General features: G+C 37.9%; 1 protein-coding gene across 4 annotated transcripts in view; it reads left to right on the forward strand.

Annotated features, from left to right (window-relative positions):
* MAP3K15 (mitogen-activated protein kinase kinase kinase 15) overlaps window positions 1–26,272 on the forward strand; it is an 87,531-nt gene that overhangs the window by 53,504 nt on the left and 7,755 nt on the right. For all 4 annotated transcript variants that reach the window (XM_080576395.1, XM_080576398.1, XM_080576396.1 and 1 more), the window contains 14 exons: window positions 326–496; window positions 1,524–1,636; window positions 3,733–3,892; window positions 4,517–4,667; window positions 5,082–5,189; window positions 6,499–6,548; window positions 9,086–9,181; window positions 10,811–10,898; window positions 14,479–14,612; window positions 15,292–15,419; window positions 16,855–16,985; window positions 17,269–17,374; window positions 21,862–22,019; window positions 24,366–24,549. In XM_080576395.1, the coding sequence (XP_080432521.1) occupies window positions 326–496; window positions 1,524–1,636; window positions 3,733–3,892; window positions 4,517–4,667; window positions 5,082–5,189; window positions 6,499–6,548; window positions 9,086–9,181; window positions 10,811–10,898; window positions 14,479–14,612; window positions 15,292–15,419; window positions 16,855–16,985; window positions 17,269–17,374; window positions 21,862–22,019; window positions 24,366–24,549 (1,778 nt within the window). The remainder of the gene's footprint in view (window positions 1–325; window positions 497–1,523; window positions 1,637–3,732; window positions 3,893–4,516; window positions 4,668–5,081; window positions 5,190–6,498; window positions 6,549–9,085; window positions 9,182–10,810; window positions 10,899–14,478; window positions 14,613–15,291; window positions 15,420–16,854; window positions 16,986–17,268; window positions 17,375–21,861; window positions 22,020–24,365; window positions 24,550–26,272) is intronic.

Genomic DNA, 26,272 nt, shown 5'->3' on the forward strand with positions numbered 1-26,272 from the left:
CTAACATTCTTCCTCACTGGAATATCAGCAGAGTCTGCCCACTTACACGGGAAAGAATCAAGTGAGATGACAGACTTTTTTTCATAGAGGAATTCTGAGCTTAAATCAGTTCTTAGGTGAGCTAGAAGTAGAGTCCCATGAGAAAAGAATACATTTGTTTTTATCAACGAACCAACACTCATACATCAGTGTAAATAAAGTAAAATCTGTATATAGCAGTGATGGATGGGCTTATAAGATAGACGGGGATAATATTATTGCGCCATCTTGCAGTTGCTGTTTCAGATCTGAACTCATTTATTTTATTCTTTGTATTTGATTTCAGAAGAAATAATGCAGGTGACAGGGAGAAGGCACTGCAAGTCATGCTTCAAGTCCTGCAGACATGTGATCACCCTGCTCCAGATATGTTTTGCTTATGTGGGAGGATCTACAAGGATATGTTTCTTGATTCTGACTGTAAAGATACCAATAGTCGAGATCATGCCATTGAATGGTAACAGAAAAATATATATATATTTGTTTAAAAACTTCTTCAGACTTTTATGGTTATGAAAAGCAAAACTGTATGAATTAGAAGTTCAAATGTTCTTCATTTCCTTGTTTTAATAGCCCAATTTGAGTAAATGATTTACCAAGCACCAGATATTTGGATACATTTCCTTGCTTCTCTTTATAGACCATCATGAATATAGAGTGATACACCCACCTTTTTGCAGAGAAAATTCACAATTAATCTGCTTCAAGGCCAAAATGAAGTGCAAGTGAGGTCATGGGACTTACACTGGTCCTCTGTGCAAGGATGTTTTCCACCTTGGAGCCCTAGGAAATGCAAAGAACTACCTATATATAAGGAACAATATTGATGAACTTTGAATTTTCTTAAGACATGCTCTCACTATCATACTGATTATGTATGTATGTTTATATAATCATACAAACTACTGATGAGTACAAAAAATTGAGCAAGGTGGGTATGTATTGTAACTGTAAAAATATGTCTGTCTCTGTTTCTCTCAATTTTTTCCCTTAATCACCTCAACGTGATTAGTGCAATGTGGATGGGCAGTAGTGAATTTACAGACTTCAGATCGATCTCTTGATGCTACATCACCTAGTGGCATGTATTCAGCCTTTGTCCGTTGTATCTCAGTTACCTCTAATGAATGTAAAGCTTTAAAACATAGGACTAGGAGCCTTTATGTAAAACTTGCATTAACACTTTTTTTTTCTTATATGAATAATAAAATTATGTTCTACTGCATTTAAGAGTTTTGCAGTAACCAGTTTAAGTTTTATTGTCACAAAATTACAGGAGGTGGCAGATGATAATATTAAGCAAGTTTTTTTTTTCTCACTTGACAAAGAGCTACTTTGTTCTGATTGCTCTTTGTAAAGCGTCATAGGTACTAACTAGCCATAAAGTCCTTCCAGTAAATTAATAGCTTAAAAGAGAAATCAAAACTTTGAGGTATTTCTGTTCTATTATGCAGCGAGTTGTGAGCTCCGACTTTTCTCTGCAGGTATCGGAAAGGATTTGAACTCCAGTCAACTCTGTATTCTGGAATTAACCTTGCAGTTTTGCTACTTGTTGCAGGACAACAATTTGAAAGCTCAATGGAACTGAGAAAAATAGGTAGGCATGCAAACACATTGCCACAGGCATGTTTTCTGACTCTCTCCCTATGAAGAAAACAGAATGTTTATAGAGATGGGTTGCATAGGTGGAAATGTGGTTCAGACTTTTTAGTGGCACGTCCTGAGTGGCAGCCTAAAATACAGGGATCTCGAAGGACCATATTTTTCCTTGTTGCCTTGGAGCAGCTTTCTAGTGACTAGGCCCACCTGAAGGGCTCCAGAGATGGGAGGGGAACAAGGAATGACAGACTTCAGCACCATCTGTAAACTGCCTCTCCAGCACCACAGAGATTATCCCAGTGCAGGGCCAACAGGGGACAAAGAGAGGAAGTAGCACAGTGTGGTCCAGCTCTCCTCAGGGATGCCAGGGAAGAATCCGTGGAATATCTGGTGTCCCTGAACTGAGACATCCAATGGAAGAGTCACACAGAAAGATCCACTGGGACATTGACTAGTTGTTAGCAACTAGCTGACAATAACCATGTGCATGCTATCTTAAACTCACCACTATAGGTTTATGAAGGCACCATGTAATAGAAACAAATAAATAGTTCTTCCTAGAAAAATAATAGTTGAAAATTAAATGCATACCTGAGCCTCAAACGTGAAGAATGCAAAGGTGGCTTTTTATCATTCCCATGCCCTTTCTCTGGGGTTGCATATGCATAAGCCTCTAGCCGTTGATCTCTTTCTGCAGATGTAGGCCTTGAGGACACAGACTTGCACAGCTTACACTAAGAATCAGGAGGCAGATAGCTGTGGTGGTTCTACCCAGTTGGGCAGCTGAACTCCCACCACAGCCTCTCTCAGTCCCCCTCCTCAAAAGGAAAGGTGGAGAAAATGTGACAGAAAGGTCTCAAGGTTTGAGATATGGACAGGGAGATCACTCCACAATTATCGTGGTGGGCAATACAGCATACAGATATTAGTGTAATTTATTACCTATTACTAACTAGCTAGAGCACGAAAAAACTGAAAGCAAACTAAAACTAACTTCACCTCCATCTACCCTCTTCTACGCCCTTCCCCTGAGCAGCGCAGGGGAACGGGGAATGGGGGCTGCAGTCAGTCCCTGACGCTTCGTCTCCGCCGCTCCCTCATGGTCACTCTGCCCCTGCTCCGCGTGGGGTCCCTCCCACGGGATGCCGTCCTGCCCGAACTGAGCCTGCGGGGGCTGCCCACAGGCAGCAGCTCTTCAAGCACTGCTCCCACACGGCTCCGTACCACGGGGTCCATCCATCCCCCAGGAGCAAACTGCTCCAGCACGGGTCCCCCACGGGCGGCAGCTCCCCCCAGACCCCCTGCTCCTGCGTGGGCTCCTCTCCACGGGCTGCAGCTCCGGCCCGGGGCCTGCTCCTGCGGGGGCTCTCCATGGGCCGCAGCCTCCTCCAGGCCACATCCACCTGCTCCACGTGGGCTCCTCCACGGGCTGCAGCGTGGAGATCTGCTCCGTGTGGGACCCGTGGGCTGCAGGGGGACAGCCTGCTCCACCAGGGGCCTCTGCACAGGCCGCAGGGGAACTGCTGCTGCCTGCCTGGAGCACCTCCTGCCCTCCTGCTGCACCGACCTGGGGGGCTGCAGGGCTGCTTCACTCTCCTTGATCTCCCAGCTGCTCTTGTGCCATGGTATTTTTTTTTTCTTTTAGCTTTCTTAATCTGCTCTCACAGAGGCACAACCAACACTGCTTATTGGCTCGGCTCTGGGCAGAGGCAGGTACCTTTTGTAGCTGGCTGAAGCTGGCTCTGATCTGACATGGGGCAGCTGCTGGGCTCTTCTCATAGAGGCCACCCCTGCAGAACCACTGCTACAAAAACCTTGCCACGTAAAACCAATACAACAGCACAACAGATATGTCGGCACCATGTGTGGTGGGAATTCTGGCTGTTTGAGCCATAATTGGGGATGTTATTTTCAGGCCTAGCATCTGTATTGAGCAATATTAAGTGGTGGACCCTTGTACCTCTTTATTTTTATCACTAATGCTGAATCACTAATCATTTTTTTTATCACTATTGCTGAAGTCTTATTAGACTTTTACTGAAAAATTTATCAGTATTTTACTGATAAAAGAATGTTTCAACTGAAATTTTACAGGTGTACGATTAAACAGTTTACTGGGAAGAAAAGGAAGTCTAGAAAAAATGAACAATTACTGGGACGTGGGACAGTTCTTCAGTGTGAGCATGCTGGCTAATGATGTTAGTAAAGCAGTACAAGCAGCAGAGAAACTTTTTAAGCTGAAACCTCCAGTATGGTATGTAGTTGAAGACTGTAGTGCAAGTACCCAACTCTGGGAAATACACAAAGTAAAACTGTTTTGTAGACACTTGGATAACTTAACTGGATTTTTCCATCTTGGATTTTTTGTAACTCTGACTTCATACTCCGTTCTTTTATTCCAGAAAAGAAAGTATGAGGAAGGGAAATTGTAAGAAATTAACTTACCTGTCGTTGTTGGCTTTAGATCCCATTCAAGTGTGTTTTATAGGAAAGAACTTAGAAATTAGCGATGATTCCTTGTTAAACAATTCTTTTCAATTTAGATAGCTGTTGTTCTGTCCTCTGCCATCTTCTAGCTCATAATGTCTTGTCTAACCACCATGTAACTCATGTAACTGTACCTTTTTGCAATAAGATGTTGTTCGTGAATGTCCAAGTGAGTTTATGCCTCAAGTTTTAGACTAAATTAGCTATTCTTCCAGAAATATGTAAAAATCAGCACAAACATTTCCATCATGGTAGCTTTTAGAGTACATTTAATTTTGCTTCGGATTACATTTGAAGTTACTTTTTTCGTTGTATAAGCCAGTTAAGTGTTTTTAGAATCTAGTTGAATTCTGTTTTCTCTCTGTTAACTCACTAATTCAATACATTCTAGGTACTTGAAATCATTAGTTCAGAATCTGATGTTAATTCAGCGTTTCAAGAAACTCACCATAGAACATTCTCCTAGACAAGAAAGATTGACTTTCTGGCTAGATATAATTTTTGAGGCAACGAAAGAAACAACTAATGGACTGAGATTTCCAGTAAGATGTTATGTCCAAATAAATTTCTTTGTCTTATGTTTCTGGATAGGATATAACCAGAATTGACTCGAAACACAATACTTACATGCTTAACTGTCTATTATTTCATTGCATGAACCAAACTCCTATATTCAGTTAATCTTTACTTTTTAAAAAACATTTAACCCACCACCCTAAAATGATTCTAAGAAATACTTCAAAGTCTCCTAGCATAAATAATTATCATACTGTTTGGTTGTACACAGGAACACAATCTTTTCCTGCCCCACCTTGTCTTTTTCTTTCCCCCTGGAAATTTTTTAGGCCTTACTTTGTGGTTACCCATTGTCTATACCAGAGCATTAGTTTTGTTTCTAAATATGCTGTCATGTGCTAGCTTCTGTTTTATTAAAGAAAAATGTTCTCTCTCTCCAGGTTTTGGTGATAGAACCAACTAAAGTCTACCAGCCTGCGTATGTTTCAATCAACAATGAAGCAGATGAAAGATCTCTTTCTTTGTGGCATGTCTCTCCCACTGAAATGGTAAAACTACCAGCAGATGCATTTCATGTATTCTGATTCATTGTGATTAAGTCACTTTTTCACATGTAGATTTTTGGAGCACTTTACAGTCATTTAAAGTTTGCTATGTTTTTGTGAAATACAAGTCTCAATTTCTCTCTTGTGTCGATGTGAAAATTGACTTTTCACAAGGAAAACGAAAGGAAGGTACTAGGATTAGAACTCAGGTGCTTTTGACCTGTATCACTTATCTTGTCTGTAGCTCTTAGAAGTGCTTGGGTTATTTGCTTTTCTCATATTTCTCATTAGAATCGTGTATTTTTATTAAAATGCAGCTCAAAGCTAGATAAAAAGTGAAGATAAAGACCAGTATTGTGTTGAATTTTTAAAGATTTTTTTAGAATTTTCAAAGTTTCTACAGTTATAATATTAGGAACTAGAAAAAAATGGTAGCCTAGGACAAATAAATATCAAGAGATTAAATATTTGGTGTCTTGGATTATTGGAGATTACGAGATTAGGAAAGGAGTATGAACAGTATAATCTCTTAAGAATGTGAAATAATTTCAGTTTCACATTGGAATGTATTTGACCCCCCCTTAATGTCAGAACAATGTAGGTGGAGGATAGACTAAAAATGTAGAGAGACAAAGCGTGGGAGAGAGGCATGTTAGAGCAACAGACAATCATATAGTTACCAGGATCCGTGAATAGTCTTTTCAAAACAATGTACTACTTACTGCTTTGAGTGAATGTAACGATATAACTATGCTTTATGGAACAAATTCTTGGTCTGTATTTGGTGATGCTAAATATAACACAGCTACTAACTGGAGATTTATGGAGGGCTATATTCCTAGGCATAAATTGTCCTGCCTTTGTTTTGCTCCCTGAGCCATAGCTGTTGGCTCAATACCTCTTAGGAAGAAGTATTAAGCTTCCTTTCCCTTTAAGCCTGGATAAGAGTAGGGCATAGTGTGCTTTACATGAAAAAATGATGGTTTGAGTCAAAACATAATGTTTGGTAAATTGTACTTCAAACTTTGTTATTCAAATTTAATTTTGCACGAGGAAATTTTCCCTTTACTTTCATCCTGCACTGTCGGTATCCTTTTTTCTTCAAAAAAGGGAAACAGTGACATATGGTCTTTCTCTGACCTATATATCAATCTCATGTGCAAGTTGAAGAAAAGAAAGAAGGAAGGAAGGAAGAAGGAATGGAAGAGAGATGCTAGAAAAACTTTATTTTGTTCACCATGCTATGACTTTGTTTTCAACAGTAAGGTTAAACAGTGTCTGTATTAATCTGATACAGCTTTGTTCTTCACAGAAACAGATTCATGAATGGAATTTTACAGCTTCTTCCATAAGGGGAATAAGGTTGGTATGCCTGAAAACAGTTAAGTGTTTTGTTTGTTTGTTTGTTTGTTTTTAATGTATGTTTTATGTTTTCCTTAAGTGGGAAATCTGAATTCTGCCTTACATCTCTGCTTTGCATTACCTGGTATAAAAGCTTCTTCTGTCCAGCCTGGCTTGAAACGGCAACAGAGAAGAGTTTGCCTTTTCATGCATGGTCAGAGCTATATGTTTCTCATAAGAATACTCATCTAACTTGTGTCTATGTATTCTCTTGTTGAGTTCCTATTTTCAATTAAGTAGCTGCTTTTTTAAACTTGAGCTTAGCTTTTATGTATTTTCAAATTTGGCTACTTTGCTGCCAGAAAAATGAGAGTGAACCAGGAAAGAAAACAAAATGAAACCTACCTGGACAATCTGGCAGTGTCTATGGTGTTCTTGCTCTCTGTCTGTATTTTGCAGGCTGTAGCACAGAACCAGAGAAACTTTTAGCACAGGGAACATGAGATGGGCCTTTGCCTTCTGCTTGAATTTGTGAGTCACTATATTGGTGGGTCAGTCCTTTCCAGGGACATAAATAGCTCTTGGCTTGGTCCACTTATGTAAGTGCATAAGCTTAAGTGCTTGAAAAACTTGATGATTGAATAGCATAAATTTACATACCTAATGAGTTCTGTAGTTCTCAAAGCAGAGTTTTTCTGGGCCTTGGTTTTGACAATAAGCACCTAAATTTTAAGTCCCAAGTTTGTCTTCTGTGAACTTGAATAACGTTCTTAAGCAAATAAGCTCAGTGAAAAAAAAAATCTGAATATGTTGAGTGGTAATTGCTATGAAAGACTGTTACAGTGGATTTGGACATAGAAGCAAATACCAAAGGTATGGTAGAATCTAAGAGCAGTTTTTGGTTTAAATGAGTCCAACGTGATGTTTTATTTTGTTACTGCATTGCAGTGTGAGCGGATGTGAAGTTACCATCATTAAAGACTGTGGAGCTGACTGAGCATAACTCAGCATAACATTTCTGAAACACATTAATCACCTTCAGTCAACACATCGCACATATTAATCATGTCTGAGAAAGATTACTAATTAAATGGAGACAAGCAATTCATTTGCTTTGATTCTTAATCACTGCCGGGGATTACAAAGTTTAAAGAAGCAATCTTTTTATATTTAGTGGATCTGAATGTTTGCTTTGTATATGACAGCTTAGAATTGTAATAATTTTGAAATTGCATTTATTTTAGTAAAAAAAAAAGTTTGCGGTTTTGATTAACTTATGCTCTGTCTAAACCTTGATGTTGTATTTATGCTACCCAGTTCATCTTATATGCTGCACATATAACACTGTTTATAATACATTATACAGTATTATACAGTATAATACATAATACAGTATTTAGTTACTGTCTTATCTATCCTGTATTTGCTCATGGAAGGATCATCTTGTTTTGTGATTTAGTTCTCAGGCCAGGTATGTGCTAATCTGCCTTGCTAGACTAGGAATTGCTATATCAGAACCAAATTACAGAATGACATAGTATATTTTCAAATATTTCTGAAAAAAAAATCTTCTGGCAAAATTCTAATTTTTTGGAACAGGCCATTGTAGCCCCAAACAATGCTACAGCAAATTGGTCTTACAACATTATGTACCTTTACTATAGTCTATTGTCATGTATTTTAACTGGTTTAACACAGGCTAAGCAAGGTCTGAGGGTTTGACTAGTCAGATCAGGAAAGAATCAAAATGATTTTATTCATTTTATGCACAAAAATAATGACAGTACCTTGGCAATCATAACTTGGCATTTATGCAGAATGATACTGAAGTGTTTGGAATTATAAGAGGTTCATTCCTAGATTTATTTTCATATTGATATTATGTTTTATGGCCTCTTCGCTTTTAGCTTCAATGCATTTAGATGGGCTAGATGTAACACTAGAAAGACACAATATGCAATAAATAATCACTTTTTCAGAATTATTGCTACAGTTTGGAGTAAATATTGGTCATCCTGAAACTTGTTTCTTACCGTTAAGGCCATAAGAATATATAATGTGAACGATCTGCTACACTGTAAGTAGTTTGCAGTTCAGTCTTACTGTAAGAGTAATGGAAGTATAAAAATATGAAATATTTGTCAAGCTTAAAAGAAAGGCTTTCCTGATAGCTGGATTGGTGTCAAAGCACTTCACTTTCCATAGAGGTACAGGAAAATACCAAGAAATCCGACGGAACTGGGGAGGAGAACAACAAACAAACCTGAAAACACTTCAGATATATCCGTATTTTACCAAAATAAGCAGTAGCTAAGTTATTCATCAAACTGTGTGTAGGAATTTAGTCTTTAGGATATACAAATAAACTCAGTGTGTCTAAATGTACTGAAAACAAATATAATTGCAAACAGTCTCTCTGAAGTCATGAACTATGAAAAAGATGTCTGTTAAGAGTTCTTAATAAAACAAACAAACAAACAAACAAAAACTTTCTCCTTGCTCTGTTTCTTCTAATGGTTACATCCAAAATAATCTTTTCTTAATGTTAATTTTTACAGTATTTCCAAGTTTGATGAACGATGTTGTTTTCTTTATGTCCATGACAACTCTGATGATTTTCAAATCTACTTTTCTACAGAAAACCAATGTAGTAGGTGAGTTCCGTTTGTGTGGGTATTGTATGCAAAGTCTGTCCTGAATATAATTAGTTTAGTAAAGGATGAAAGCTGACAATTTTACTCAAGGAAAATAATTATTTTTTCTTTTACTTTCTTAATTTATTTTTTCTTGATTAAAAATCAATGAACTAAATTCAGTGATATATACGATGATGAGAGCAGTGCCCCATTACACTTGTCAGCTGGTTCTGGTCAGTTTAAGTTAAAGTAGCTTATTCTGATTTATAGCTATTATCCATTTTTTCTGTCTCTTGGCCATGTCACGTAAGGCACCACATTGATTTAGATCCCCTTATGTACCTGTTCAGTTTGATTTAGCTAAGAACAACTAGGTGTACTGGAAATTCTAGCTTGTGTTGTATCTTGGGTACCTGTTATGGTTTGCCATGTATTCAGATATTTTCTGATATTCAGATATTTTCTGATAATCATTATGTTGTCTCTGAACAGTAGGGCATACTAACTGAATTTCAGACCTAAATCTTTACAGACCAGATTCTATCTGGGGACAGATATTTGGCATGTGGGCCTTCTGAATGAAGTACGAGTAATTTGTTAATACCCAGTATTTGGGGATGGATTGTATATTTACTTTTCTTGCAATAATTATTGTTTATGTATTACACAGAGTAAACTAAGTTTAGAGAAAATCATTGGCTCTATGGAGTGCAGTGCTTAAAAGATAGGAAATACCAACATTATTTTTACCTGTTCATTAATTTGGCATCACAATTTGTCTTGTGAAGCATTGTCACTTTTTTTTATGCCTTTTTAAATGCTCAACAGGAATCTGTTCCAGAAATGTGTCTCTGTTAGTCAATGAAACAGCTGTTATGAATGTTTTATAGTCATTTTTAATGATTTCTAACCATTTGTTATGGAATTTGGAAAACAAAACAAGAGTTAGCAGTTCACACAAGGGACTACTGGAAAATGTGGTCTTGTACTTAAGGTTTTCCATCCCAGAGAACTAGATGAAATCGGTTAAAATTCTGTTTTTCAAAATATGTTACTTGCTTTGTGTTGTTGTCTTTCTAGATGCCTGTCTAGAATGACCAAATCTGATTTTCAGAAATAGTATGAAAAGACGCTTGCAACCAAAGTCCATGGAAACATTTAAATTAAACTGAAAGTAATAGAATTCTCATCACAACCCAGAGAACCACCAAATGTAATGTCATGAATGCACTACTGCACTGAATCAGTGAAAATCAATACTTAATTTTTGAGTATCTTAACTTTTTCCCTAATTACATTTGTAAAGACAAGGCCATATTAAGCACCTTCCATGAAAGTGTACAGCAAAAATATTTGAGTTGGATCTACCAGGGTTTTAATATGCAATTACGATAAAAAAAATGGTTTTGATGTATCAAATAAAATAATTGTATAAATAATTAAGCTTTTCAAAGGGTACTTGATGTTCTTTCTCATTTTAAGTAGGATAAGTATGGCAAAAGTAAATAATGAAGGAAGCCCATGTCTGAATACGCTATTCAGTTTGTTTGTTTGCTTACACGTAAAGACCACCTTGTGAAGAATCCGTTTAATCTCTTCCTGAAAGGATGTTTTTCTTTGATCCTGTGCTATTTATTGCTCATTTAGATTCTGTGGGTTGGTGAAGGAAATTTTGTCTGATGCAGTTGGCAGTACTTTGGAACTAGAAGGGGAAATAGATGGAGACACATTGGAGGTATGTCAAAAATAAAAGATCTAATAACTTTGAGACATTTTCTCCATTTTCCATGTACTTTCATATCGGTATACTGGAAAAATAATAAATAAAATTTAAATTCCTTAATTACATATGAAATTTAAACTCTTACAAAACTGTATATAAGAGTTGCATTCATGTGAAAAAAACACTTGTTTTTAATGAAACGAGTATTTCGTTAAATGAATGTAATTACATTAGTGCTGTAAACTATAAATCTCAGCAGAAGTGTGTTACTGATTTTGTATTTACACTGCAAACAATCTATGGATAAGAATCATCTGATATCAGCTGGCTCAAGTGGATAAAAAAGATACAAAATGAAATAAATTCAAGGAGAAGACATTTAGCAAAGACACATTGGTTTTTCTGGCCAGTATCTGTTACTATTACAACTCCAGGTAAGTTCATTTGACAGACTTTATCTGTCACAGTGATTTGAGATATTTAGGATTAGATTCATCCATTGTGCTTTTGATTTATCACTGAAACATACATGCTAGGAACCTAGTCAATGTAGCCTTTCTTTATAATCATTACAGAGAAGAAAAACTTGGAAAGGATTATTTAGCTTTTAGGTAGGCTCAGGTTACGGTAGGTGAATCTTCCTAAGACAAACTTTTCACCTCCATACAGATGTTTACATCTATAGCAGCAATTACTCTGTGCTTCTGTTTGTATTGAACTCTGAAAATCCACAACAAAAAGTAGGTTGTGCCTTTTATTTGCGGTCAAGCAAGTTAAGTCAATCGAACTGATGAGTGTAAAACCCTGCTGTGGTTTGTTTGAACTGGGTATCTTTCTGACTGTCCCATTCCAGCAATACTGTTTTGTTTACAATTCAGAGCCTTTACAATGGTGAACATAGTACCTGAGGCTTCAGCAGAGGATCAAGAAAGCAGATGGCCCTCTACTGTACTGTTGAATATAATTGCATACTGTGGAGAAGAAGAGTTTTTGCACTAAAATTTATGCATAATGATCAGAGAGTTCTCTCCTCAAGTGAAAAGGACAAGATACACACATCTGTTAAGTCCAGCTTAATACATACATCTGTGGATCAGATACATACGTTATATAGGATCAGAAAGAGTATAATCTATAGCTGAAGATTTTACATTACATAGTTGTGAACGTAGTTAACAGTAGGAAAGCCTCCAAACACCACGATCTATTCAGCTGTATAACAGCTTCTCATAGGAAGGGAGTTCACCAGGGCTTGAGTCTTAAAAACTGAACTGGGAAAAGCACTTGCGAATGTGCACCAGGAGACAATCCTGCATCAGTCAATGACACATGGAAAAATGACTAGAGAAATTAATTTTAGATCCTTAAGATCCTTAGGATCCTTTAGATCCTGAATCATTTTATATATCCTGATGTTTTCAGAATTATCACCTTGTTCTTACTGTCTTAGGTCAGGAAATTATGACAGAAATCAAGGTATGCAGGGGAGGATTAATTTGTTAAGCTTAAGACTCCTAATGCCTTTCTGCAACCCGAGATCTTACTTTTAAAAAGATACCACATGGAAAATGCAGCTTTGTATGTTCTTGGTTGTCTTGACAAGCACAGAGAAATGAGAAATTCTTATCATTATTAAAACAGCTGTTAGTATTTGAGGAAGGGGAAAAATAACCCTGAGCACAATTTGGGGGAAGAAAAACTGATTTCAGTTAGAATTCCTGTGAAAATGTTGTCCCAAGGGGATGTATATTTTAGATTGCAGTGTTCTTTGAAAGCAACTACAGTTTAGTTCTACAAATAAAAAGGATTTGGAAGGTGAGTGTGTTTGGCAGTTCTTTCTACCTTAGGATGTTTGTTTCTGCATGTTGAGATTGAAGAAGATCACTTTCAGAGTCCCTGCTATACCCCAAACTGGATATGCTAGAGATCAGACTGTCCTGCGGTTCATGTTCATACAGGAAGTCAGCTATAAACACTTGTTTGCTCCCACCTCATGCCTGAATTGCACATCCAGGGGTTCACATATTCAGACCTTTGGCAATGAGCAATGATTCGTTCAAATTTTGTTTGTGGCTGTTGAAGAGGAGGCAAATGTCAAATGACATCTAATATATATAGTCTATTAAAATGTCTGCCAACTAGCACGGAACTGTAAATCTCAATAATTTTCATGTATCATGGGACCCAGATTAGAGAACATAGGTTTCTCTACAGTAATTATAGAGTTGGCTTTGGATTAGTCCGTTGCAGATAGGATTGCTGTCAATCTTAAATTCTGCAATGTGACTGCTGTCTTTTTTCTGCACAGTTTTATGTCATATGATAGCTGTGAAGGATGGATATGCTACTACCAAAGAACTTGACAAATTTTACATATGGTGTTTTGGGTCAGTTGTGCCTATCATACACCAAGATTATGTTATGAACCATGAAGTGCTGAAACATGGAAAATGAAACTGTGCTAAAGCTATGCTGACTTAATTTTAGTTCCAATGAACAGAGTATGTTGTTAGGATAAATGACAGACAGTTTTTCTTTAGCTCCTTCCAGATAGTGGCCTGAAACATACCACCTTTTCTGAGAAGAGAGAGGGAATTTCAGTGACTCAAGGACATTGCAATACCAGAACTGCAAAGCAGATTGGGAAGGTGCTTCACAGAATCACGGGATGGCTTTGGCAGAGACCTCCGGGCTCACCTGCTCCAAGCCCTGCCCAAGCAGGGACACCCAGAGCAGGCTGCCCAGGGCCATGCCCAGGTGGCTTTTGAAGATCTCCAAGGAGGGAGACCCCACAGCCTCTTTGTCACTCACACAGTAAAAAAAGTGTTTCCTTCACTTCAAGGTATTAGATCTCAAGGTTACCTTCTGTATGAGATAGTATTATTGCAGGAAGCAGAAAAAGTAGTTATGGATAGAAATATCAATAGGCCATTTAAAAAGATTTCTTGATAGGAAACTCACATACAGCCACAGAAAATAATATGCAGTTTTCCTATATGGGTCATCCTTCTGGACTTGGGAAGATAGAAAAGGTCTGTGGAAACCGTAGTATTTAATTACCCTTTCAGGAGATGGGCCTTTTTTTTTTTGTCTTTTTTCCTTTTGGAGAAAAAATCATAATTAGGAGAGTATCAGAAATGAATTTTGCTGTAGCTAAGCTCTAATGAGTATATAGGGTCTTAGAACAGTGTCCATCCAAATTGGCATAATGAGAATGTCAATTTTATTTATTTTTTAACCATAGATTTCATACATATGTTCCATACATTTACATATTCTGAGGGCTCTGTCAGCAGTTCTCAGATATGACATCTGAACTGTCTTTTGACAGCATTGTTTCATTGAATTTTGTTTACAGCTGTGTTCCTTGTTTGGGTGAATGCATTTGGAATTTGGTTAGGGAAGATTGTTTTATAAAGGAAGTAACGTGGAAATTTTGGAAGTTGTATAATGCACCAGGCTGGTGGGTAACCTACTTACTACAACTGTACTGCATTGTACTCAGAGTAGTACATAACTGTTAAAGCTCTCCGTAATCTTACAGTATTGATTAAAATTTGTGTACTGCTTTGTTTATCTTTTCTGCTTGCAGTATGAATATGATTATGATGAGAATGGTGACAGGGTAGTTCTAGGAAAAGGTACTTACGGAATAGTCTATGCTGGAAGAGACCTTAGCAATCAAGTCCGAATAGCCATCAAAGAAATACCTGAGAGAGACAGCAGGTAAGAGCAAGGGAATTGTTACGTATACACATTGCTAACAAAATTGTAGTTGTTTGCTGAAAACTTTGTTCTTTGTAACAAGTATTTCTCAGTGGTTAGTTTATAATATCCCAGAAAACTAACATGCAATTTTTATTTCCTCCTAGTATTCAACAGTGCCCTTGTGAGAATGACGACTTTCAGTTGTTCAGAAAAGAGTTTATAAATGTGTGTATATATATTTGTATGTACATATATATAATGTATGTATAAAAATGATAGTTTGATAAGATTATATATATCATAAATCCTAGAAAAAATAATAATTCATTTTTAAAGTTGCAGTTGTATCTCATTTGTACTGTTTTCAGGGAGGAGGAGAAGGATAAAAGGAGTTTCCAAGGCAGAGATGGTACCACAGAATGATGCAGAAGAGAGTCATGTGTAAATACATTCCTTGAGGACATGTTTCTTCTACTAGGTTCATATGAGATCCGCCTCTGTACTCCTCAGCAGGCAGACAGTCACACTGCATTTTGAATGTCATGGACGTTTACTGAGAATTGCATCAATACCCCTAAAATCCATTGTTTGCAAAAGAGCATTTAAGCGTAGCCTAGAACCTTTTCTCACATCATGAGTTACTCCTTGTTTTATATGTGTGTTGTTATTTTTTTGTTTATTTGTTTGTTTTCAATAGATATTCTCAACCTCTTCATGAAGAGATAGCGCTGCATAAATATTTAAAGCATCGGAACATTGTCCAGTATCTTGGATCTGTTTCAGAAGATGGTTACATTAAGATTTTTATGGAGCAGGTGCCAGGAGGTCTGTATCATTCTGAGCTTAGTCTCTCAAAGAAACCAAAACCAGCTGGGATGCTAAACTTAGTGGAAGCCAAAATGTGCACTTAATGTGTTTGTGCACTGTGTTTGGCTTTTCTATTGAGATGTTAACTACCAGTGGCATTCTTTGAATGTAAAGAAGAGATTTGAAGCATACAAATCCAAATACCCTCTCCCCCTCCTGTAATATTAAAAATCTAGAGAAAGGTCATTAAAAGAAAGTCATTTAATGTTTGGTGTCCAATACACTTATGATAAAATAGTGGCATTTAAGCTGTACGTTCCTTTTAGCCAGAACACCTAAATGATAAATTGAACTTTTAAGATAGCTTTCTGTTAGCAGTAATCCTGATTGGGCAAAGTGAATATTATTTTCTACTTGCTGCATCCAAACACTGCTTTTACTTAGACAAATTAGAGATAAAAGTGGTATGCTTCCATTGCTCATAAATTCCAGTTTTGTTCCGCAAGCCTTTTCTACATTTTTAGATGTGAAGTCCCTCTACATCCTCCCCAGGTTATTCTCCCATCTCCCTTTTGCTATTCGCTGTTCAATGTCAAGTACATGTCAGGATGAGTGTTTAAATTCTTGTAAGAATATAATTTGCAAAATTAAAACATAAATACGAAAAACAGGGAAAAAAAAATCAGGCTTTCTATGGAAGATCCAGACACAAATGTTCGAAGTGTAAATAATTTATCTGGGGCATTCAGGATGGGAAGTTCTTTGTTTTTTGAAATCTTGTGGCCTTCTCACCTAAAAGCTTTGATTTTTTTTTTCTGTTTAGCTGAGACACTTTGACACATGTATGACACGCTGATACGACGAGCTTAAATCAACACTTAGACTTGTTTTTCTACACTCGTTAAGAATATCAGCTGCTGCTGTTTACCTACCTTTTCCCCCCGCCCTATTAATATATGCACAGTGGAGTGTGCTGTGATTAGTTGCTAATGTCAGGATATTATGGAACTAATTCTGTTATTTTGAACTCTGCAACCAGTCTTAAAAAGAAACCAGATGTTCAGATTATGCAAGATTCTTTCAGCAAACTTCAGTTTAGAGAGCTGTTGGTGAAGACTTAAAAATCCCTTTGTCTGTGTTTTTCTGGCACGAAGTAGACCACTGCACTTAGTTTAATATGGACAGAAGTAGAAAGACTGTTTATTTTGCTTCACAATTAAACTTATTTAAAGTTATTTAAGAAAATATTAGATACTTTACAGGTAGGGGAATTGTAGATGACCTGTCTCTTACTCTGAATGTCCATTAGTTGGTTGTTTTGAGGAACATTCTTTCCTCTGTCTTAAATGTTTTCAGAAGTTAGTGCTTAAATTAAGCTTAATCTGGCCTTAAATGTTTAATACTAATCTTGGTGTTTTGCTATCTTACTACGCATTCTTCTTAAATCATGTAGGCAGCCTCTCGGCTCTCCTGAGATCTAAGTGGGGCCCAATGAAAGAACCCACAATTAAATTTTACACCAAGCAGATTCTGGAAGGCCTTAAGTATCTCCATGAGAACCAGATTGTACACAGAGATATAAAGGTAAATTTTCTTCTGTCGTTTGCTCTTCATTTTATTTATTTCAGTTAGTTTTACTCTAAGCTGAAGTAGAATTGCTGATAGGATTTCATGGAAGCTTAAAAGAAAAGAATAAAAAAACCCCTTCTCCCTGGTGCTCCTGGAAAATTCCTTTGCAGAAAAGTATATTACAAAGATAACCACAAACCTGAAGGAGTATTGAGATTTCGATTTGGAGTCTGTATTCAGGTGTCTCACCCAACCCCTCCACCCATGCCCTCTTCTCTCTCTCTCATCCAAACCACAGGGGGACAACGTTCTGGTGAACACTTATAGTGGTGTGGTAAAGATCTCTGATTTTGGTACTTCCAAACGACTGGCAGGAATCAATCCATGCACTGAAACATTTACAGGTAAGACTGGTTGAACAGAGTTTGTAAGGGTGTTTTTAGTAGAGATTCTTCCTTAGGATCTAGGTCTGGATCCAGGATAGCTTTGGAGTTAGAGACAAGACGCTCTTTGGATTCGTGGTGAAAATAGGATTAGGTCTCTTTATTTTCAGGGAAAAGTGAGTGGAAGGGTGATCACCACAAACACAGTCTTTCTTTCTTCTTTATTAATGTTACTTAGTTCCTTTTATTTATAAATTTTAATAAATGACTTGAATGTGATGTGGTAATAGTGTTTATTCTAAGTGATTTTCATGCAGTAGCGGTTGATCTGTTGCAATTACATCAGTAAATGCTGGAGTTAAAGCAACTTTTTCATTTAATAATCCTCATAGCAGTAACTCATGCATGCACACTTTTTTTTTTTAAAGCGTGTCTAAATGTGTAGCAAACCAAACACAAGCTTCCAAATACTTTCAGTTTTGAGATATTAAATTTAAAACCCAGCCAACTGGCTAACATGCTGTTATCACCAGGAAAAAGCCGTTTAGATGAAAATAGTAGGCAGACATATTAGAGAAAAGTTTCCTTACACAACAAAATAATAAGAGCTTGCAACATTCCGGGAAAACAAAACTTGCTGAGTAACAGCTGAAACTCCAGACTGAAAAAAGGACAAAATGGTCACATAGTAAATTCTTTTTTTAGTGGAAAATGTAAGTAACATGATGTTTTCACTTGTTATGTGGCCATATGTGTAAGCTAGTACCACAAATCACAAGTCTGGTATTGGCCTGCAGTTTAAGTATGAAAAATGATCCATTGACACAGACTTGAGTCCTGTGGAAGACAGAAGACGACAACCAAGGCTTCCTTTTATCTATCCGGTGGTGATTCTGCAGTTCCTCCAGCTTTCTTACAAAGGAAGCCATGACCATAAAATTGTGAATGTTCTGAAAAGATAAGTAAAAAACTGTTTAGAAAAGTAAGTTATTAGGAAATCTTGTGAATCAGAAATTTGGCCTAAAATTACATCCTAATCTTAACAAGGCACATGTCATCTGCCTGTTAAGATCAACGTCTCATCGGGAGAAGATATTTGAAATGAATCTGTTTTCTGCAATGCTTTAATGATTCTTAATTAAAATCAAGGTGTATTAGGAGTCCTTTACAGAGAAGAAACACGTATTATTTGTACAGCTTGGAATCACAAATGCAGCATTTGAATGTTTTGTTTACAATGAAGAGCTGTGAAAAGCAATCTCTTCAGGTCATAGGTGTTGCAAAAGAGAAATGACAATCTCTGAACAACACTGGTTAAGTGCTGGCTTCTGAAGCATTTCTTTAAGGAGTTCCATCATATTTTCCAAACTAATTATTTAACAAATATATTTTTAAGGAATCATCTTCCTTATGCAGTGGGATGAATAATTCTCAAATACATACAGATATCCTGAAAAGAATATTTTCAGTTTTTGCCTGCAACATCTGTCTTTGCCGTTATTTTTAGACTGGTTCCATGAAGTTATACTCCATGGGAAAGAAGTCCGCTAACAAGTGGTGTGGTGTATAGCAGTACAGTGCTTCTCATTTCTACAGGATATTGTGGGAACTTTAAGTATATAAAGGGGTTCAGTAAGGCAAAAGATGAAGTCACGGCAGAAGATCCTTTCGTGGTTATTAAAAACGATGATCCAAAAGTTAATTTTGGCCCAGGAAGTCACTGTTATGGCTGATTGCTATTATGGCTGAGGCAGACACTAGAGGAAAATCACTGAGTCCTTGCCTGTGTTTATGTACTCTTTAGTGGGTTTTCAGCAACTGATTGCTCTTAGAGGTGATACATGGAGACACGGTATCTGATGGAAAATCACCATACTGTAATAAAATGAGGTAAACCTTTCCTTGGGCTCTTTGTTCTCTTGTATGGTTGCTGTCCTGTTTGTGCCTTAGGGGGGTAATTTACCATAAGAAGAAATGTTTTACTTAAGTTCTCAGTTTGGATTTAAAATGAGGAGGCAGGGGGCTATGGCCAGGTAGGGCTTAAAAGCTCTCTTGAGATTTTTTTTTTTAAGTTTCTTAACTCAGTACATAAACTTTGCAGATTTAGGCATTTTGCAATGCAATCCAGATGATTCAAGGGTCAGACTGCTAGTGGTTTAAACATTATATTCCTCCATTCAAGACATTCAACCTGAAGGCAAAGCTGTGGCTTGAACTGTTGTTCTACAGCAATCATGTTTAATGAGCATGCTAATATGCAATCCCTTTTATCTTCACCAGACGTCCTTTACGTCCTTTACTTAATTGTTCACAGCTTTACCACAGTGTAATTTCATTGCTTTCTTAAGTAGAAAAATGATTTAATTTAAAGATGTTATAAGAGATCCAGCAGGAATTAATGTGGAAAAAATATTGTAGTGTTTGAAACAATGAGGGTGTTTATAGGTTTCCTTTGGTAGTGTGGACTGACTTCTTGTAAAGTTCTCTTGTTAGCTGGTTTAATATGTGATTGAGCATCAGTGATTCCAGACTGACCATCTTGGTTTCATTTATTTACTGTTTTTTGTTTATCAGTGTTATAACTAGTATTACAGTCAGATTGTCTACAAGCAAACTTTGAAGACATTCAGATTCCTTCATTAACAGCCAACTGCAGGGCCCTATTTTGCCAACATGTATAACTTTAGAAGTTTCAATAGATTTTTCTTCTCTCTCTCTCTCTCTAACTCTGGATGTCAAAAATCCCAAGCACATCAAAAAGACTTCCTTGAACTGCAATTTATGATGGGTTCATTTATTTTTGTAGTTATCATGTAATTGATTTACCTTGATTACAACCAGGATTCTCCTTGTGTAAAAAGTCAGATTTAAAAAACAATGAAAAAAAAAAGTTTTATCTGTATCATCTTACATGTACAAAAACAGTTTTATCAACTAACTTTTTGAAATTCCCTGTCACTAGTTTGCAATACCAATATTTTTTTCCAGATATTTTTCCTTTGGTGGTATTGTCCCAACTCCCTTATTTTTATGACACCTTTTCCTTTTTAAAATGTATATTCGTCTACTTGTATGTAGATGTTATTGTATGTTTCAAAAAGACATTAAGTTGAGTAAGTGCTTGGACGCGTGGTTCATAGGGATTTTTTTTTGGTTGAGATTTTACCTCATTTGCATTATGTAGTTTTGCCTTATCATCATCATTACAGGTATTTCCTGCAGATGTTGTTTTTTTTTTTTAAGGCTACTATTAAGTCCTTATTGACTAAATCTTGCTTCACCAGTAATATTAAAGAACAAATTCTCTGATAGGAAAAACAAATTACACCTACATTGAAACAGAGACCTGTGAACTGCCAGTATGAAAAGAAGTAACTATCAAAGAAAATATTACTAATAGTTATCATCCTAAAAATACCTATCATGTAATTTGTATATTACAATGAATGAAAATACATCTTAGTCTGTTTATGGTGAAGGACTGGCAAAATTTTATATTTTTTTTTCAAAAATTTGTAAAAAGCAAGCATGATTAACCCTTCTGCTTGTCCCATTCTTTCAGGCTTTCAATTCTTTCAGTTTCTTTTCAGTTCTTTCATTGTGTCTTGTGGCTGTCTTTCCAGAGGCACTTCACAAAGTTGAGAACCTCTTAGTTTCCCAAAGCAAGTCTTCTACTGCTTGTGTGGGCATATTTCTCAGGGGCCCACCTGACTCTGGAGGAGCTGTTTCCTACCAGTGCTGATGCTGTGAGATCATGGTATGATGGCAGTGGCCAAGAATTTCACACAAGTTTTTCCTGAAGACATTTGCCCCTGCCTCTAAGAAAGCACCACAATACAGCTTTCTGAGAACAAACCGTGCTTGGAAAACAATGATAATTTTAACTGTGTGCGTCCCTAGTTTAACAGAAAAATAACATTTCCCTACTTCTAACACTTTACCCACCCATTTGGGCTTGCATTCTTTGTATTCTACTTCTACTTTCCAGTATAGAATTGTAATTTTTTTTCCATGATGTTGTTTTTCTTCTAGCTTTCTTCTCTCTAGCAGTAGCTGTATTACTCTTAAAGATCCCATCTTCAGGCCTTCCATCTCTATCACTAGATGCTGTCCTGCACTGATATTCTCATTATAGGGGTAAACATAAGAAGAACTATTCTCATGAAGAGTATGTCACTTTGCTGCTTTTCATCACCGCTTACGTACAGAATCTTTACAATTTAGCGCCTGCAAAAATTGTTTGATATAATTTTAGATTCTGAGGAAGCATTTGGATTATGAATATATTTTCAGCAGTTTGAAGATTTGTTTTAGAAAGGGAGAAAAGTTTATAGAAAAAATGCTGAACTGTAACTTTCTGTCTAGTTTTAGTATTGATATTGGAAATCAAATGTGGTTGTTTTTTTTATACAGGCTGCATTTGACAATTTTTGGATTGCTTAGTGGTGTGTTTATTCTCTTCAATAAGAATTAATATAAAATGTAACAATCCTTTTTGTCCTGCCTAGGAACATTGCAGTACATGGCTCCAGAAATCATTGATAAAGGACCACGAGGATACGGTGCACCAGCTGATATCTGGTCACTAGGTTGTACCATTATTGAAATGGCAACAGGCAAACCTCCATTTCATGAACTAGGGGAGCCTCAAGCAGCAATGTTTAAAGTAAGTATTTTTTTTATTATTTTCTTTTACTGCCCAGTTTATGAATTTCCAACTACTAACTTAATTGTTAGTAACCTTTTGTTATATGGACTGTTTTGCACAAAGCCACAGTCTGCCCTGTATTCTTAATTCTGTCTGAAGGATTCTTCTCTGCTCTAAGTTGTGTTGCTCTAGGGGGCAATAATTTATTTTTGTGTTGGAAATAGGTTATGACTCAGAGCAACAACCTGAAAGATGAGTGAAGATTTATGAAAACTAATATTCTCTAACTTCTTACTTCTGTCATCTCCTACTCTTGATTAATGATTTCCTTCTTGGCAACCAGAGTCTCCAATGATGACAACCAAGTTCTTGCTGCTGCTTTAAGTCTTTTTTTTTGTAAGCCTTCCTTCCAGAGGATCTGTTTGCCTTGTCTTTCAAAGGCCCAATCTCTGCAAGGTGGTAGAAAGCTCTGGTGGAAGAGGGCAGTCTAATTTTTCCAGGATTTCTTACAATGGGAAATATATTATCCCCATAACCTAGCAAACTACTTTCAATTATGGATATTGTTAAATGGCTTTTCCTTGGTATGTAGTTAAAAGTCACAATGTGAACATCAGTGTAAATTATTACTGCAGCCATGGTAGCAAAATCAAAAAATTATCAATATGGATAGTGAGCGGGGCTGCAATTCACCATGCTTCATACTAGGCCTGCGAGTTGTCCCATGCACCAAAGCTAAAAGGCAAAGAAAGGGACAGTTACAGTTTTTGACGTAGTTGTTCCAACAGTATAATGGAACTGTCCTGGCTTTTGTTTAGCGCTTAAGGGCACCTGGCACCACAGTGCCATCAGCTTGTGACACAGCCGAAGCTGGCTGTGTGAGCCTGCCTCCCGAGTGCACAAAGAGGAGCTGACCACGGAGAAGGACATGTCAAGAGGAGTTGTCACAGCCCAGCGAGCAGCTGGCTCGCTTCCCTCTGTGCCCGAAGCAAAAGTCTTGCTGGGCTGGCATTTTGAAATAGTGAAACTATATACCCCATTTATAAAGCACCGTCCAAAATGCACGTGGGATTTTGCAAATCAGATAAAAATGCTTCATCAGGAAAGGCAGATGCATAGATACAACCATGGATGTGTCCAACAGGGCACAACATAAATTTAATTATTTATTAAATACATCAATTTAATTGCAGAGGTTAGCAAGTTGCCTATATTTAAAAGAGTTACCTGCAGTTTTTGTTCAGAATATAATGAGTTTTGAATGTGCTTAGCATTCTGGTTTGGAATGGCTTAATGCATTGTTAGCATTTTACATTCTGCACTGTCACTTGAAAGCAAGTGCAGCTTGCTTTCACTGCTCAGCATTTTTTTGCTTCAGCTTGCATTGAAGCAGAACCACTATCGTAAGTGCGTAAGTGCCCCAGCATGTTAAGGCAGCTGTATAATGAGATTATTTAAACAACTTACCATTTTAGCAAGCTGCTGGCACTTGTTTAACTGCTGGGCTACTATCTCCCTTGTGGCCACTATCTTTCTGCTTGGTCTCCAGCACCTGCTTTATGTAAAGATGCTGAGTCTACAAGACAGACACCTGCCACACAGTGCACACATTACACAGCTCTCACCTCAAGACATTTACACGGGCTTGGCATTAAAGAGGAAGAAGGCAGCGAAGGAGCTGGAGAAATCACTAGGGAGCAACTTGAACAAGCACATTTTTCATTACTTAAAGAAGGTTTGGAGGATTGTGTCTCGATAAACCTTTGGGCATCACATGATTTTCATTACCTAACACTGCATGCCTGCAGAAGACATCTGGCCCAAGTGCCTGGGGTGGTGACAAGGTCTGGCAAGGTCGTTGTCAGCATTCGTACAAGGAAATTTGGCAGCAGCTGGAGCAGAACAGGTGCAGGCCTGGGCAGCGAGGCAGTCAGCACTAGAGGAGGAAGTTATTCCTGTTCCAAGGCACAAATGTGCTGGAGGACGTCAGCAACTGAGAGAGACGACACTGCAGTGGGGCGATGGGAAGCGTGTGCTACCTCAGGAGGGACACTTGGCTAGTGCAAGAAGCAGCATCTTAAGCACTTGGTATGCATAATGTCCAAATCCCGAGAATGTCTGGAGGTAGATGGCTGGATACATCTGTACGTTGACATTTGTGTAACACAGCGGGCATTCAGGCCATGTTTGCAATGAAGTAACACGGGATCAGAACCTCATCACTTCACTGCTGTGTGGGTACCTGGACCTCTGCTTTTCCCATTTGCAGTCATTGAGGTTGTGACAGGTCATACTAAGAACGCTTAGGCCCGTGCTCTCCTTGCAGTTTGGTTAAAATAATTTGCATTTGTGTTTTACTTGCAGGTTGGGATGTTTAAGATTCATCCTGAAATTCCAGAATCGCTGTCCACTGAAGCAAGGGCCTTTATTTTGCTTTGCTTTGAACCCGATCCTTGTAAGCGTGTTACAGCATCTGATTTGCTCAGAGATTCCTTCCTGAAGCAAGTAAACAAGGGCAAGAAAAGCAGAATTGCATTCAAGCCTTCAGGTAATTATCAGCCAAATGCGAGTCAACATCGTTATTAAGGGTTATATAAAAGATTGGAGCCATTAAGCACTTCATTTTACTACAGATTTTTCTTGTGCCAAGAAATCAGCAGGAACTCAACAGTTGAAAGTGCCTGTGATTTGTAATTACACATATTTTGCGAGAATTGTTTAATTTTGGTGTCTTGCTTATTTTGCATTTTTTCTTGCTGAAAACTCCCAACCACGTTCTTCCTTCCACCAAAATAAATGCCCCATTTATAGTAAATTGAAATTAGAAAAATGACGTTCAGTAAAGAATTTCCAAAGCAGCTCTACATTTTAGATTCACAATTATGTACATTTCAGAGATCTGGGTTTTATAGAGTAGGTCCTTGGCACCCGAAAATGGGTCTGTCAGGTGTCTACATGGCTCAGCATTTTCGAACTTGATATGTAACTTGGAAATGTGACATGTAGGCAATGAAGTATCAGTTCTGGGGGTTGATTTGTTTTATCCACTTACCTTGTTTTCCCCCGCTCCCGCAGTGGGGAGCCACTTTCTTAATGATAAGCAATTCTTAATACAGACCTGCCAAATAAATCCTAAGTGTTTGAAGGAACTGTCCATTTAAAAATAAGCAAAACCATTGATCTTTTCGCTGTCTGCACACACACATGCACACATTCCCAGTGCAAACTGAATCACTTCCCTCCTTGATCATTTTTTCCCTTGCCTGGGAGCTTTTGAAAGAAAAGGAGTGGAATACTTAGGGGGAAAAACTAGCAAAGAATTTGTAACACCTAGCTGAGCTGGATTCAGCAAGGAAATGGGCGTCTCCTCTTGTCCTGAGGGGCAGCGGGTAAAAAGAACTGCAGTCCCTGAGGTTAGACTGATTAATGGGAGAGCTCATGCTGCTCTGCTGGGAGCTATCGGCAGGGTGGCAGCCTTCTGCGATGGTCTTTTCAGCCCTTGGCTGAGGACATTTCTTGGGCAATTGGGTGGCATTACAAAGGGTGCTGCCTGCCCTGTTAGCTGCCCTGGGAGCAACAGGGTCATTGTCAAATACCAGGGGAGCTGCGGTTGTCTTCTCCACCCCTTCCTTCCTCCTGCCTTCCTCCTTTCTTCTCCCACTCGTTGGTGAGGCTATGGGACTCCGGGTGGCCTGAGGAGCCGGTGCTGCAGGGTGCAAGCTCTGGGCTGCAGCAAGAAGCAAGCTCAGCATTGGCCGGGGATGCGAGCAGAGTGGGCAAATGCTACAAAAACTATTTCTTGGGTGAAGGAAGGGAAACACAACATGGCTGCAGCTGAATGTGTGGTTTGCTGCACTGAATGGGGGAAAGTTGTTTGGGAGCACAAAGCAGGTCACGGTGCAGCAGGTCACTTTGTCTTCCCCCTCTGCCATTTTCCTCACTACCAATTTCCACATCTTTGCTCCCAGCTTTCCATCCTCTCTTTTTTTTTTTTCTTTCTGCTGATAAAAGCAGCCCACATCAAATCTCTTACTCTTGGGATGACAACTTTCAATTTTCCATACAGCAGAGAAGCCATGAACGAGGTCCCACAAGGCGACATACATAGTTTCATTTCCGCGAAGCTTTAACCTCAGCCGTTTGAACATCTATCATTTACTATGGAGTGTCAGAGCTTTCTGAACAACTTTTAACTTCTAGCTCTTGCTTCTCCACACAAGTCGTTGCGACAAACATCAAAAACTTTCACGATATTTTAGCTTCACACGTGT

Source organism: Anser brachyrhynchus, assembly GCF_964034855.1.
Source record: "Anser brachyrhynchus genome assembly, chromosome: 1".
NCBI lineage: Eukaryota > Metazoa > Chordata > Aves > Anseriformes > Anatidae > Anser > Anser brachyrhynchus.